Source organism: Oryctolagus cuniculus, chromosome 12 (genome assembly GCF_051225735.1).
Source record: "Oryctolagus cuniculus isolate XC-2025 breed Fujian yellow rabbit chromosome 12, ASM5122573v1, whole genome shotgun sequence".
Taxonomy (NCBI): Eukaryota; Metazoa; Chordata; class Mammalia; order Lagomorpha; family Leporidae; genus Oryctolagus; species Oryctolagus cuniculus.
Window position 1 is genome coordinate 66,099,927 of NC_142878.1, and position 15,193 is coordinate 66,115,119.

The window sequence follows — 15,193 nt, forward strand, 5'->3', positions numbered from 1 at the left end:
ATATTTAAACAGTGTTCTGATGCTTAAAAAATAACTTTTGGAAAAGCTTTCACATATGCATTAATTCATCTAAAAGGTCACAACTAAAATTACCCTGCGTAATTTTTATATTATCATAGCTGAAAACCACTAGTTCTTTTCATTTTTCCAAATAAGATCTCCTTGCTGGGGGCTGGGGTGGGGAACAAGTGTTTGGTATAGCAGGTAAGACCAAGCAGTGGGTCCAGCACTGTGGTGTAGTGGGTAAAGCCCCATAAGGGCGCTGGTTTGTGTCCTGGCTGCTCCATTTCTGATCCAGCTCCCTGCTAATGACATAAGAAAAGCAGCAAAAGACGGCCCAAGTGTTTGGGCCCCTGCCATCCACATGGAAGACCCCAATCAAGCTCCTGGCTTTGCCGTGGCCCAGTGCTGGCTGTGGTGGCCATCTGGGTTGTGAACCAGCGGATGGAAGATTTCTCTCTCTCCCTCTCACTCTTTTAACTCTTTCAAAATAGATCTTTTTTTAAAAAAAAAAATTATCAAGTAGTTAGGTCACAGCTACCTGAAGACAGAGAAAGCAAGGTAACAGCTGGGGTGGTGAGAAGGTGGGGCAAGAGAAGCCAGCATCCAGGAACTCAATCCAGGTCTCCCACATGGGTGGCAGGAACCCAATTACTTGAGCCATCACTGCTATAATCTAGGATCTGCATTAGCAGGAAGCTGTAATCATGAATCAAACCAGGCACTCTGCTAAAGGATGTGGGTGTCCCAAGTGGCATTTTAACCACTTTGTTAAATGCCCATCCTAGAAGTTTGTTTGACCATTCTTTTTTTTTTTTTTTTTTTTTAAAGATATATTTTATTTATTTGAAAAACAGAGTTACAGAGAGAGGTAAAGACAGAGAGAGAAAAGTGTTTCATGCACTGGTTCACTCCTCAAATGGCCACAATGTCTGCAGCTGAGCTGATCCAAAGCCAGGAGCCAGGAGCTTCTTCCAGGTCTCCCATGTGGATGCAGCGGCCCAAGGATTCAGGCTATCTTCCACTAGTTTCTCAGGAGCACTAACAGGGAGCTGGATCAGAAGTGGAGCAGCTAGGACTTGAACCCATTAGGGGTACTGCTGGCTGGGGCTTTAACCTGCTGCACCATACTGCTGGTCCCAGATTCTGACCATTCTAATAAGTGTACAGTGCTATCTTAATGTGCAATTCCCTAATGATATATAGATGCTGAACACTTTTTTTTTTTTTTTTTTTTTTTTGACAAGCAGAGTGGATAGTGAGAGAGACAGAGAGAAAGGTCTTCCTTTGCCGTTGGTTCACCCCGTAATGGCTGCTGCGGCCGGTGCACCACGCTGATCCAGATCCAGGAGCCAGGTGCTTCTCCTGGTCTCCCATGCAGGTGCAGGGCCCAAGGACTTGGGCCATCCTCCACTGCACTCCCAGGCCATAGCAGAGAGCTGGACTGGAAGAGGAGCAACCGGGACAGAATCCGGAGCCCCGACCGGGACTAGAACCTGGGGTGCCGGTGCCATAGGCAGAGGATTAGCCTAGTGAGCTGTGGCGCCAGCCAGATGCTGAACACTTTTCCACATGATTACTTGCCATCATGTCTATTTTCTTTGGTGAGGTGTTCTTTAAAGATTTTGTTCTTTAAATTGGGTTGTTTTCTTTCCTCCATTTTATTGATGAGTTGACTACATTTATGTGGGTCCACTTCCAGGCTCTCTATTCTGTTCCACTGTCTCTTCTTTTGCCAGTCACACACTGTCTTTATTACTGTAACTTTACAGAAAGTCTTATGGCAGAGTAGTGTCAGCCTTCCAACTGTGTTCTTCTCCTTCAGTACTCAGCTGGATCTTCTGGGTTTTTTCTTCTCTGTATAAACTTTAGAATCAATTTGTCATTATGTATAAAATAACTTGCTGTGATTTTCATGGGGAGATTATTGGGTTTCTACTTAACTTTTCTGATTTTACTCTTGTGTCTCTTCCCTTTTATATTTAAAATCTTGATTTCCATTACTTATTTAGTATATCCTCAAAATTAACACTTGTATTCCCCAAATTATTAACCAACACTAGGTACCACTACTATGATTTCAATTCAGGATTATTTGGGGGCAGTAGTTTGTTGTCAAAATACATCCCACTAGGGAAGTATAACTGAAATATTGTGATTTATTTATCCTTTTAAAATCACTTTTTTAAAAAAAATTTATTTATTTTTCATCTACTTGAAAGGCAGAGAGACAGCAAAAGCAAAAAAGCTCTCTGTGATCTGCTGGCTCACTCCCCAAAGGCCTGCAACAACTAGGGCTGGACCAGGCTAAAGCCATAAACCTGGAAGTCAGTCCTGGTCTCTCACGTGAGTGGCAGGAGATACAAGAAGCAGGAAGGTATGGAATAACAATAGGATATATTCACAAATAACCACACAAATAACAAATGCTACAAGGCAAACAAAAAGCTGTCATTCTACTGTTGAGGAATCAAGAATGATTCCTTTCAATAAGATAGGATTATCAAAGTTCTCAGGACAAGCCTTGGAAAGACCTTCAAAATGGAGAATTAAAACAAACCAGAGGCCGGTGCCGCAGCTCACTAGGCTAATCCTCTAGCCTGCGGCGCCAGCACACCGGGTTCTAGTCCCGGTCAGGGCGCCGGATTCTGTCCCGGTTGCCCCTCTTCCAGGCCAGCTCTCTGCTGTGGCCAGGGAGTGCAGTGGAGGATGGCCCAAGTGCTTGGGCCCTGCACCCCATGGGAGACCAGGATAAGTACCTGGCTCCTGCCATCGGATCAGCGTGGTGCGCCGGCCGTAGCACGCTGGCCGCAGTGGCCATTGAAGGGTGAACCAATGGCAAAGGAAGACCTTTCTCTCTGTCTCTCTGTCTACTCTGCCTGTCAAAAAAAAAAAAAAAAAAAAAAAAAAAAAAAAAACCAGAGAAAAACAGGTCCAAATAGACAGCCAGGTGCAAAGTAATGAGGGAATCATGTTGTTTCAGATAACTATCTCTTTAATACCTTATTCTACTTTTCTCTGTCTAAATAGTATCCACGAAGAAATAAACAAATAATCATTCAATGAGAGGCATAATATAAAACTCAGACACAAAAAAATGGCTTATCACAGCACAATGAATTTGGGCAACAAAGCATAGACAAATATTCTTCACAGTCAACATTCACAGAGGAGCTTTACCTGTGTCTATTGTAAGAAGTATCTGAAGCATGTGTGCCATGGTGATCAAATGGAAGAGATAAAGGTGGTTATAGGAAGAACTAATTGATGAAGGCTGCAGATCAACTGTGTCATCCCAGTATAGAGATGGAAATGCTAAGACAGCACCTACCTGTGAGAGAAAAATGGACATCAACATGGATAATAGCAAAAACCCAATACAAATACAAATACAACTAAATGTAAAGGGTACCAAATGCTGTGCTGTGGGGTTTCTAAATAACCACTATATTTTTCCTAGTTATTCGGCAGAGTATCTTAGAATATACCATAAATGAAAGACAAAGTTCATTACCAAACAGTTACCTTTTGCTGGACCTACTTATTCTGGGTCTAGGTGGTGGTTCCAACTACGTGTTTCAGAAGACTCAACATTAAAATCACTTGGGGAGTTTTTCAAATAACATAACCACATCCTACCCCAACTAAATATGAACCTCTAAGATTCAGTTACCAGTACTCTTTTCAAGGATTCCAAAAATTCCAAGTGAGAGTCAGGGTTGACAACCACTGGATTCTAAAGGTCAGAACAATTGAGGGATAGAGATGGCAGCCAACCCTGCAGTCATAAACTCCATGTTCCCTATGCATATCGCCACCACTTTCTGAACAGAACTCAGTTTGAAGGAATGGAAAAGCTCTGCAAGAAATTACAAAACAGGGGCCAGCATTTTGACGCAGCAAGTTAAGCTGCCACCTGACACTGGTATCCCATATGAGCACCAGTTTGAGTCTTAGATGCTCTACTATTTACTATTTCTTTCTCTCTCTCTCTCTCTCTTTCTCTCTCTTTCTTTCTTTTTTTGATAGGCAGAGTTAGACAATGAGAGAGAGAGAGAGAGAGAGACAAAGAGAACAGTCTTACAGTCTTCCTTCCATTAGTTCACCCCTAAGAGGACGCTATGGCCAGCGCGTTGCGGCCAGCATGCTGCGCCGTTCCGAAGCCAGAACCAGGTTCTTCCTCCTGGTCTCCCATGTGGATGCAGGGCCCAAGCACTTGGGCCATCCTCCAACTGTCTTCCAGGGCCACAGCAGAGAGCTGGACTAGAAGAGGAGCAACCGGGACAGAATCCGGCGCGCCCACCGGGACTAGAACCCGGGGTGCCGGCACCGCAGGCGGAGGATTAGCCTAGTGAGCCGCGGTGCCGGCCTCCAGATGCTCTACTTTTGATTCAGCTCTGTTACTGGAAAACAGAGGAAGATGGCCCAAGTGTCTGGGACCCTGCCACCCATGTGGGAGACCTAGAGGAAGCTCCTGGCTCCCATTTTCAGCCTGGCATAACCCCAGCAGTTGTGGCCATTTTGGTAGTAAACCAGCAGATAGAACTCTGTCTCTCTAACTCAGCCTTTCAAATAAATAAAAAAACTTAAGAAATTTCACCAGGTCTACAAGTGTTTTGAGAAAGCCAAAAGACACCCATGGCCTAGTCTCTACCAACAAATAATTAATGACTTTAAAATAGCTTACACTGTCATTCATTGCTTAAGATATAAAAAAGAAAATGGGGGTGGGAGGAAGGATTATATTGAGTTAGAAAAAGTTTGCTTGCACAAGTACCAGCTAATAAAATCAATTAGGACAAGACTTATTACAAAGTAAAAGGTAAATGTGCTATTATATTATAGAGTGATTTTGATGGTTTCCATGTACTCTGTACCTGTTTATAAATAGAATGGATAAGGGAGCAAAATTTACAGGTTGAAAACTAATAATTTGTAATCTTGAACAGAGAGCATAAATTTGAATGAGAAAACCACATGAAATTATAAACTTAAGTGACTTGAAAAAGTTGTACTGAATACTTACCAAAACATGAAATAAATCTATAGATAGAAGACATGGTGTATCTTCTGATTTTAGGTTAGGAAGAACAACTAAAAAAAAAAAAAAAAAAAGACAAGAAGTTAATATAATTCAGTCAGCAAGACAAAATGAAAGCTAAAAAATATCTAAAATGACAATATAACAGGGTTATAAAACATAGAAACTGCTACTTCACAGCTTTAAGATATGGGAATATAATCAAAGACAAATTGAGAAAAGTCTCTTAAAAAATCTCAGATACAATTTAAGCTTGAAAGATAAGATCTCAGAGGGTAAGATAAATGAACCAGGGTAAGTGAGACAAGGATTTCTCAATAATGAATCAATAGAGTTGCTTTTATACAATGTTCCTTTGATCACTTTCCCCACTAACTGTACATTCTCAAGTGTTCTGTGATACGGAATATGTGAATACATTTGATACTAAGAGCATGGAGAATACACAAAGCAGTACGGGTGAAATGAGGATGGAGAAAATTCTCCTGAACAAAATTAGGTAATGGGTTATACAGATAATGATCAAGAGGAAATGCAGACTGTTCAAAAGCTATCATCTTTTCTAATTTGGTCAGTCTCTAAGGAAAAGCAATAAATTAGACATTAGAGAAGAGTAGAAAGGAAGTGAAATCAGGAAGTCAGGACAACAGGAATGGTTTTGTCTGAGGGAGGGAACGAATTATTTCTCAGTAAAACTGTTATTTTACAAAATGAAGGAAACAAGACTCTTCTCAAACAAATTTTGAAACCCCAAATCAAGATCCTAAATAATGTTTTGGGATCAACAGACTGAAATATACACTTAAATTACTACATATCTGAGATGGTAATGTTATATATATATATATATATATATTTTTTTTTTTTTTGACAGGCAGAGTGGACAGTGAGAGAGAGAGACAGAGAGAAAGGTCCTCCTTTGCTGTTGGTTCACCCTCCAATGGCCGCCGCGGTCAGCGCACTATGGCCAGCGCACCACGCTGATCCGATGGCAGGAGCCAGGTACTTATCCTGGTCTCCCATGGGGTGCAGGGCCCAAGCACTTGGGCCATCCTCCACTGCACTCCCTGGCCACAGCAGAGAGCTGGCCTGGAAGAGGGGCAACCGGGACAGAATCCGGTGCCCCGACCGGGACTAGAACCCGGTGTGCCGGCGCCGCAGGCAGAGGATTAGCCTAGTGAACCGTGGCGCCAGCCTATTGTTATATTTGTTATTGTACAATACTTTTCCTTAGTGTAATGCTCTGAGTCACTTATCTGCAAAGAGAAATGATCTTTGCATAATCCCCATTCATTCTACTTGCTTGAGTTAGTAAATATGCATTGCTGATTTTGATATATTTATTATTTTCATTATCTGCATTAAAAATAGAAAAAAGCAGCAAGGATAAAAAGTCATGTTTATTTTCTACTTTTAAAATAAAAGCTTATTTATTGGTATATAAAGCAGTACAAAATTATCTTTGTTTTTATTTTAATAGCTCAATCTTTGCATAGTTAGCTATGAAAGGAATTCAAAATTATAATATTTCTAATAATATAAAGCTTCACACTCATATGAACTCAAGTCAAAACCATAGTTTTTGAGTCAGGAAAAATAAAATGAACAGAAAGTTAAAAATGTCTAATAAAACAAAAAGCTAATAGACTACCATTTTAAAAAACACATGGCCTTCATATTCTTTGAATTTATTAAGGCAGGTAAGATGAGCTTCAGGAAAAATGATCAATCAATGGTGAAGGATCATAACAGGTGATGAGTTCCAAGCCTCAACTTCTTCTTTAATTTTTCATGCTACTAGGTCAAGTTATTTGACATTCCATGAAGTAAAATTATAAACTATAAAAAGCTTATTAAATCTGTTTAGAAATGGGAAAGAAAAAGATTCTAAACAAAATGCAAAAAGGTTAGATCAGAGGCTTTGGAACTGGACTGAAATGGGTTCAAGTACTAGCTGTGACTATGTGTCACAGGCAAGCAGTAGAACTTCTCTGTCTACACTGCAGACAAGACTGCTGGGAGGCTCATCCACATATGTACTTAGCACTTTCCCCAAGCCTGGTATGTAATAACTACTTAATAATGTTATTAATACTGGCTACATTAAACGTGCTGATTACAGGGTCCTTCCTTTAACCTGCTGAGTGATCCTGACAAACCCCTTGTTGTCTGTAGGTCTCATTTCCTCACAAAATATTTCAGTAACATGAATATTTCTAGGGTGGACATTTGGCTCAGCAGTTAAGATACCACTTGGGTTGTATGTATCTCATATAGAATTTCTGTCTTTGAGTCCCAGCTCTGCTCTTGATTTTAGCTTCCTACTAATGCACACTTTGGGAGGCAGCAGATGATGGCTCAATTACTTGAGTTCTGGCCAACCACATGGGAGACCCAGACTGAGTTTTGGGTTCCTGGCTTTGGCCTGGCCTAGCCCTGACTATCATAGGCATATGAGGGGTTAATTACTGGATGGGAGTCTGTACGGCTCTGCCTTTCAAATAAATAAATAGTTAATATGATTATTTCTGATATATCAGCAATTCCATCACATCACCTAACTTACTTTCTTCTCAGTGTTACAACTCACTTTACTCTCAGGACATTTAAATAACCCCTGAATTCTTTTTCCTGAATTTCATCACATTCTAAGCTGGTGGAAAACTCTTTTTTAAAAAAAGATTTGTTTATTTGAAAGGCAGGGTTAGAGAAGAGAGAGAGAGAGAAAGGAGAGAGAGAAAAACTTCCATTCACTGGTTCACTCCCCAAATGGCCACAATGGGAGAAGCTGGGCTGATCCAAAACCAGGAGTCAGGAGATTCTTCCGGGTCTCCCACATAGGGGGCAGGGGGCAGGGCCCAAGCACTTGGGCCATCTTCCACTGCTTTCCCAGGTGAATTAGTAGGGAGCTGGATCAGAAGTAGAGCAGCTAAGACTCAAAGTGGTGCGAATGAGATGCCAGCACTGCAGAGACGCCAGCGCTGCAGCGGGTAGTTTAACCTGCTAAGCCACAGCGCCAGTCCTGGAATACTCTTTTTCTTTTTTCTTTCTTTTTTTTTTTTAAGATTTATTTTATTTAATTGAAAGGCAGAGGGGCCGGTGCCGTAGCGTACTAGGTTAATCCTCTGCCTGTGGCGCCAGCATCCCATATGGGCGCCAGTTCTAGTCCCAGTTGCTCCTCTTCCAGTCCAGCTCTCTACTGTGGCCTGGGAAGACAGTGGAAGATGGCCCAAGTGCTAGGGCCCCTGTACCCACATGGGAGACTGGGAGGAGGCACCTGACTCCTGGCTTTAATCGGCACAGCTCCGGCCATTGCGGCCATTTGGGGGGTGAACCAATGATAGGAAGACCTTTCTCTCTGTCTCTCTCTCTCACTGTCTGTAACTCTACCTCTCAAATAAATAAAAATCTTAGAAGGAAAAAAAAAGGCAGAGTCAGAGAGAGAGAGGTAGAGACAGTACGAGAGAGAGAGAGAGATCTTCCATCTGTTGGTTCATTCCCCAAATGGCTGAGCCAGGCAAAGCCAGGAGCCAGGAGCTTCTTCTGATCTCCTACATTGGTGAGGGACCCAGTGACTTGGGCCATCCTCTGTTGCTTTCCCAGGCACAGTAGCAGGGAGCTGGATCAGAAATAGAGAAGCTAGGACTTGAACCGGTACCCAAATGGGATGCTGGTGCTATAGGCAGGGGCTTTAGCCTGCTGTGCCACAGTGCCAGCCCTGGGAATATTCTTTCTATAGTCAAATTTTTCTTAAAGGCAGCTCTGAACTTTTTTATTTCCCTAGTTGATGAAAATATTTTAAATTTCCTTTGAAATCAAAAGTCAGTTTTGGAATGCATATTTTCACTTTATCAAAATTTCTTTTTGCTAATTTTACTACCTCAGCAAGGTTTACATGATGTGAGAAAAGCAAGGTTTCAAATATTAGTTCTGCCTCTTACTGGCTTTATGATTATGAGCAAGTCATAAAATTCTCTGTGCCTCAGTTTTCTTACTGTAAATGGGAATAATGATGACTTCCTTGAAGGATGGTGATTAGAAGAAATAAGACTGCACAATAAAATCCAAGTACAATTCCTAGGACACATTTACAGCAGTGAACATGCATGTCCAATTGCTTCTACAGACTCGAACCAGCATTGTGGGAATTTAACTAGAAGCAAAGGTACCTCCCTCAACAGATTATCAAGGTAAAGCTGGTCTACCCATTAGAAAAAAAGTCTGCCTGTTCAGCTAGAAAAAAACCTCCCTAATTTTTTTTGTTAGTTTGTTTTTTTTGTTTTTTAAGATTTATTCATTCATTTGGGGCTGTGCTGTGGCACAGCAGGTAAAGCTTCAGCCTGCAGTGCCAGCATCCCATATGAGTACCGGTTCAAGACCCAGCTGCTCCTCTTCTGATCCAGCTCTCTGCTGTGGCCTGGGAAAGCAGTAGAAGATGGCCCAAGTCCTTGGGCCCCTGTACCCGCATAGAAGACTTGGAAGAATCTTCTGGCTCCTGGCTTCGGATCAGCTAAGCTCTGGTCATTGCAGCCATTTGTGGAGTAAACCAACAGATAGAAGACTTCTCTCTGCTTCTCTGTAAATATACCTTTCAAATAAATAAATAAATAAATATTTTTTAAAAAGATTTGTTCATTTATTTGAAAGGCAGAGTTACAAAGAGGCAGAGGCAGAGAGAGAGAGAGAGAAAGAGAGAGGTTTTCCATCTGCTGGTTTACTCCACAAATGGCTGCAATGGAGCTGGGCCAATCCGAAGCCAGGAGCTTCTTCTGAGTCTCCCATGCAGGTGCAGGGGTACAGGGGCCCAAGGACTTGGGCCATCTTTTATTGCTTTCCCAGGCCATAGTAGAAAGCTGGATTGGAAGTGGAGCAGCCAGGAATCGAACCAATGCTCATATGGGATGCCGGCACTGCAGGCAGCGGCTTTACTCACTAAACCACACTAAACCACAGCACCAGTCCCACCCTGTCTAGTTTTAAGGCTTAAAAATACCTAACATTTGTATTTGGTAGAAACACACACATCTGAAAAATGAAATTGAACCACCATCCCACCTACCTATGGAGTTCTGGACATATGAACAAACAGACTTATAAACCCTTTGTAAGGCTGACCTATTTGGGTACAAGGAGCTCTTGTAGTAGTCTTTGTAAATTCCCAAATGTAAAAGCAGATAACTAAAATTGAAGCAGCATCATTCTATTACTTGTAACTTCTGATCCTTTATATTTTATTTAAGTGTTTATTATTTTTTTCATCTACTTGCAAGGCAAATTGAGAAAAGAAGAGCAAGGGAGAGAGAGAGAAAGATTTTTTCCACCTGTGGTTCAATAGCAAATATTTGATACAGCTGTATCAAATACAGCTGGGGCTGGGCCAGGCAAAGTCAGGAGCTCAGAACTCAATCTGGGTTTCCCAAGTGGGTGGCAGGGGCCCGAGCACTTGAGCTGTCTCCTGCTGCCTCCCAGGATGCATCCAGGAAGTAGAATAGCCAGTATTCAAACTGGTACTCTGACACATAGGCGTCCAAGCAGTAGCTTAACCCACTGCATCATGGCACTTGCACCATTTTTCTTAGTTTTATATTGAGCGCACTATATGAGCTCTTAGTAATTCTACAGTTTGTTAGAATCTGACGAAACTAGCTGTTATAATCTGCTTCTCAAAGAAAAGGGCATGGACCTGAATTTTGAGATTACCACACTTGGTATTTCTATTGTTTGACTTTGGCTCACTAACAAAACTAAACATTTTAAAATAAATATCCATGTCATCCTTCCCTTTTCTAACTATACTGAAGACACCAGGGATATTAGTGGTGTGGATATGGTTCAAGGAACAAATATCAAAAGTATATGGAAAATTCCCCAACAAAAATAAGATTGGGTTGGGTGTTTGGCCTAATAATTAAAACATGAGTTGGAATGCCTGTATTCCACATCAGAGTGCCTGGGGTCAACACCTGATTCCTGCTAATGAGGACCCTGGGAAGCAACAGATGAAGGCTCAAGTGGTTAGGTCTCCTCCACACATGCGGGAGACCTGGATTGAGTTACTGGATCCTGGCTTTGTCTTGGCCTACTCTCAGTCATAGTAGGTATTGGGGAGTAAATCAGTGAATGGCAGCACTTGCTCTCTCTCACAGTCTCTGCCTTTCAAATAAATTAAAAAAAAAAACCTAAAAATTAAAATATTGCAAGCATTACAGCACAGTATTTATTTTTTCCGAGTCTGCTGTAGATAATAGTATTCACAATTAGTGCAGTGTGCTGTTTCCTAATGAAGTAGTCAAAAATGCAGTGGAAAAAGACTCCCAAATAATAACAAAATCATTCAGAGAAGACTTTACCTGAGAGAAGACGAATCAGATGTTTCTGTATCACGACTTGAGAAAAGGTAACTCTCTGTGCAAATGCAAACTGAATCAATGCTTTCAGACCATTATGCTGGATCATAAGAGGAAAAGGGAAAAACAAGAGATGACAGACTTAAGTCATTCACAATAAAACAATTCTGATCCGGCAGAATCTGTTGCAGACTCATTATATAATTCACATTCTTACAAATAAATCACAATGTTCTTAATACCTCTACAAAGTTCTTACGACTAAAATTTCTAATAGATTTTCCCATGACAAAGAGATACTAAAGCTATAATCCTTCAATTCTCAGTAAGGTACTCGTTATCTCCAAAGTCAACTTTTTAAAAGTCTGGCCTAATTTATTCTATTGAGACCTGTGCAAGTCTATTTCTAGAAATTCTAAAATGATGGCAGAAAACCACTAAAATAGATTGTCTGCTTCCCATCTGCAGGATGGCAGCCACAGGAAAATACACTGAATGCAAGTCCCCTATGCCAATTGTCAGTAAAGTAAGGACTGGTCTTTTGTCTTCACAGGACAACTGAGCACATTTCTTGAGTACTGTTTTTTAGGGCCTCTTATGTTAGGAGGCTTGGGTCAGAGGCAGAAATACAGTCCTGCAAAAGTGTCAGGATCTGCCCATCAAGAAGCTATAGCTGAGTTTGATTCTTGATTTTAGTAAGACGAATTAGCTAGAGCTAAGCCACACTGATTCTCAATGTTATATGATGGTACAAAATTGGTAAAGGGGGGGAGGGAGGAAATGGAGGAGATGACAGGTTTCTGATCTGGCAAAAAAGGGAAGATGAACTATCACCTGAAATCTCTGTGTGAAATATAATTAACCGCAGAGACTGAGCAAACTCTGGAAAGTGCAAACACTGATCTTTCAGTTTTCCATGAGCCTGACACAACTCCTTTCTCTCTACAGAATCCTGCTAATCTATTTTGATAAGTGTGGAATTACTACAAAACAAAACAGAACAAAACCCCATGAGTTAGTCACCCCTTGTTGGAATACACATACCTGCCTATTTTGAAGAGCTCCAAACAGAGGTTTTCCTTCATCTCCCAACAGGTTTTCTCAAAGAATAAGAAAAGCATAAAAACAATAAATCTTAAATCCTACTACAATTGTATTATTTCTATCAGAGGTCTTTTAATTAATTTTTTATCAGATTTTTACTCTTCCCCTTACAATTCTTAAATTAGAAATTTATAATTTTTGAGAAAATACTAGAGAAGCATATGTAAATTACTTAGAAATTACTGGTATAAATAATAAAGCCCCTGCAGCAATCTGAAAAGAATGTGTGGGAAAAACAAGGAAACTTGTTATTTTCCCTTTTACCATCTCTTCTATGCATGAAAAACTTTAGTAATTCTTATATATAATCAAACCATTTTGTTTAAAAATAGAATGGGAGCAGGTGTTTGGCACAATGTTAAGACACTGTTTGGGATGCCCATGTGCCATATCAGCATGCCGAGGTTCAAATGTGAGCTCCATTTCTGTTTCTAATTTCCTGCTAAAGCACACCCTGGAGGCAGCAGTGATGTCTCAAGCAGTCAGGTCCCTGTCATCCATGTGGGGGACCTGAATTGAGTTCGTGGCTCCTGGCTTGGGCTGGACTAGCCCTGGCTGTTGTGAGTATCTTGGGAGTGAACTAGAGGCTGGGAATTCTGACTCTGTCTTTATCTGTCTGCCTTTCAAACAAACACTACATAATAAATAAATATAAATTCTAAAAAATATGTAAGGCAAATGTGAGAAACTTTATTCTTTCTGGTACATTAAAAAATAATTAGAATAGATGACAGGAAAAAGGAAGAAATTGAAAATACTAAAACTCCTGTTGGACAAGACATTTATTGCTAAATTACTCATTTTTCACTGATCCTAAGAAGGCTATATATATATATATATATATATGAGCAAGAAGGTTTTCTTTTCTATTTTTTTTCCACTTTGAAATGGACAATAATGAAAGATCCTCTGGTTTTAACTCCTCAACCATTATAATAAGCTAACACATCCTGAACATCTCTCCATCCCCAAAAGGAATGAATTTAGCTGATAATGTACTAAGAATAAAGGAGAGCATGATATCCACTCAAGAGAAAAATCGTGGCAGCGCTGTGGTACAGTAGGTGAAGCTGTGGCCTGCTGCACTGCCATCCCAGTATGGGTGCAGGTTAAGGTCCTGGTTGCTCCACTTTGCTCCAAATCCTTGCTAATGTGCATGAGAAAGCAGCATAAGATGGTCCAGGTCCCTGGGCCCCTGTCATCTATGTGGGAGACCAGGAAGAAACTCCTGTTTCTTAGCTCTGGCCTTGCCCAGCCAGGGTGGTTGCAGCCATTTGGAGAGTGAATTAGTGGATGGAAGTGTTCTCTGTAACCCTGCCTTCCAAATAAATAAATAAATATTTATCTATTTTTTTTTACTTTCTACAATTAACATTTTACTGTAGTTGCCTTATCATATCTATTTGTCCATCATTACATTTTATGGATGGTTGCAAAGTAAGCTGTCTTCCCCACCACACACCAGAAATCTTTTATTGAAGGAATACATTTCATAATTACAACTTCATACATTTCATAAATTCAACTTTCTGAACATGGTGATTCTTCCCACTGTACCCGCCCTCCCACCTACTCTCCCACCCCTCTCCCTCCTCCTCCCTCTCCTATTCTCACTCTTATTTTTTTACTAAAATCTATTGTAAATTAACTTTATACACATATGATTGACTCTATGTTAGTAAAAAGTTCAAGAAATAGTATGAAAAAAAAGCCTCAATAGTCTAGACAAAGTCTGTTCAAAGTCAATTAAAGCCCTAGTCTATAACACCAGCATTCCATATGGGTGTAGTCCTAACTATTGACTTTGCTCCAGCTCCCTGCTGGTGTACCTGAGAAAGCAGTGGAAGATGGCTCAAGTGCTTGAGCCCCTGCACCTACATGGGAGACCCAGAGGAAGCTCTTGGCTCCTGGCTCCTGGCTCCTGGCTTCGGATCAGCTCAGCTTCAGCTGTTGCGACCATCTGGGAAGTGAATCAGCGTATAGAAGACCACTCTCTCTGTCTCTACCTCTCTCTCTATTTTTTTTTTTAAAGACTTATTTATTTGAAAGTCAGAGTTACACAGAGAAGGAGAGGCAGAGAGAGAGAGAGAGAGAGAGAGAGAGAGAGGTCTTCCATCCACTGGCTCACTCCCCAATTGGCCGCCATGGCCAGAGCTATGCTGTTCTGAAGCCAGGAATCAGGACCTTCTTATGGGTCTCCCACACAGGTGCTGGGGCCCAAGGACTGTGACAAATTTTTTAAAAACCTGTGACAATTTTTAAACTTCAAGGTCTAAATAAACTCGTGACTCCTAATTCTAGTCATCCCCAAAATAGTACAGTATGAAATACCCACACTGAAAGTTTGAAGGGACTCAGCAGCTCATGACTCCAAAAGAATGTTTTACATTATTTTGTTCTTTCTTTTTTTTTTAAGGTCTATTTTTTATTTATTTGAAAGGCAGATTTAGACAGAGGAGGAAAGAGGGGAAGTGATGGAGAGAGGGAGAGGAGTAGAAAGAGAGGGAGAGGGAGGGAAGAAGGGGGCGGGGGGAGAGAGAGAGAGAGACAGACAGACAGATCTTCCATCTGCTGGTTCATTTTCCAAATGGCCAGAATGGCCAGAGCTGAGCCAGGCCAAAGCCAGGAGCCAGTAGACTCTTCCGGTCTCCCACATGGGGGCAGGGGCCCAAACACTTGGGTCATTTTCTGCTGCTTTCCC

At 41.1% G+C, this 15,193-nt stretch overlaps 1 protein-coding gene across 7 annotated transcripts in view; it reads right to left on the reverse strand.

The window, feature by feature from the left end:
- Positions 1-15,193, reverse strand: part of UBR1 (ubiquitin protein ligase E3 component n-recognin 1) — a 168,872-nt gene that overhangs the window by 21,620 nt on the left and 132,059 nt on the right. For all 7 annotated transcript variants that reach the window (XR_016218058.1, XR_016218057.1, XM_089310167.1 and 4 more), the window contains 4 exons: positions 12,433-12,488; positions 11,392-11,488; positions 5,027-5,094; positions 3,181-3,331 (listed from right to left, as the gene is read on the reverse strand). Coding sequence is in view for 5 of the 7 variants with exons in the window: in XM_089310167.1 (XP_089166293.1) it covers positions 3,181-3,331; positions 5,027-5,094; positions 11,392-11,488; positions 12,433-12,488 (372 nt within the window). In the remaining 2 variants the exon portion in view is untranslated. The remainder of the gene's footprint in view (positions 1-3,180; positions 3,332-5,026; positions 5,095-11,391; positions 11,489-12,432; positions 12,489-15,193) is intronic.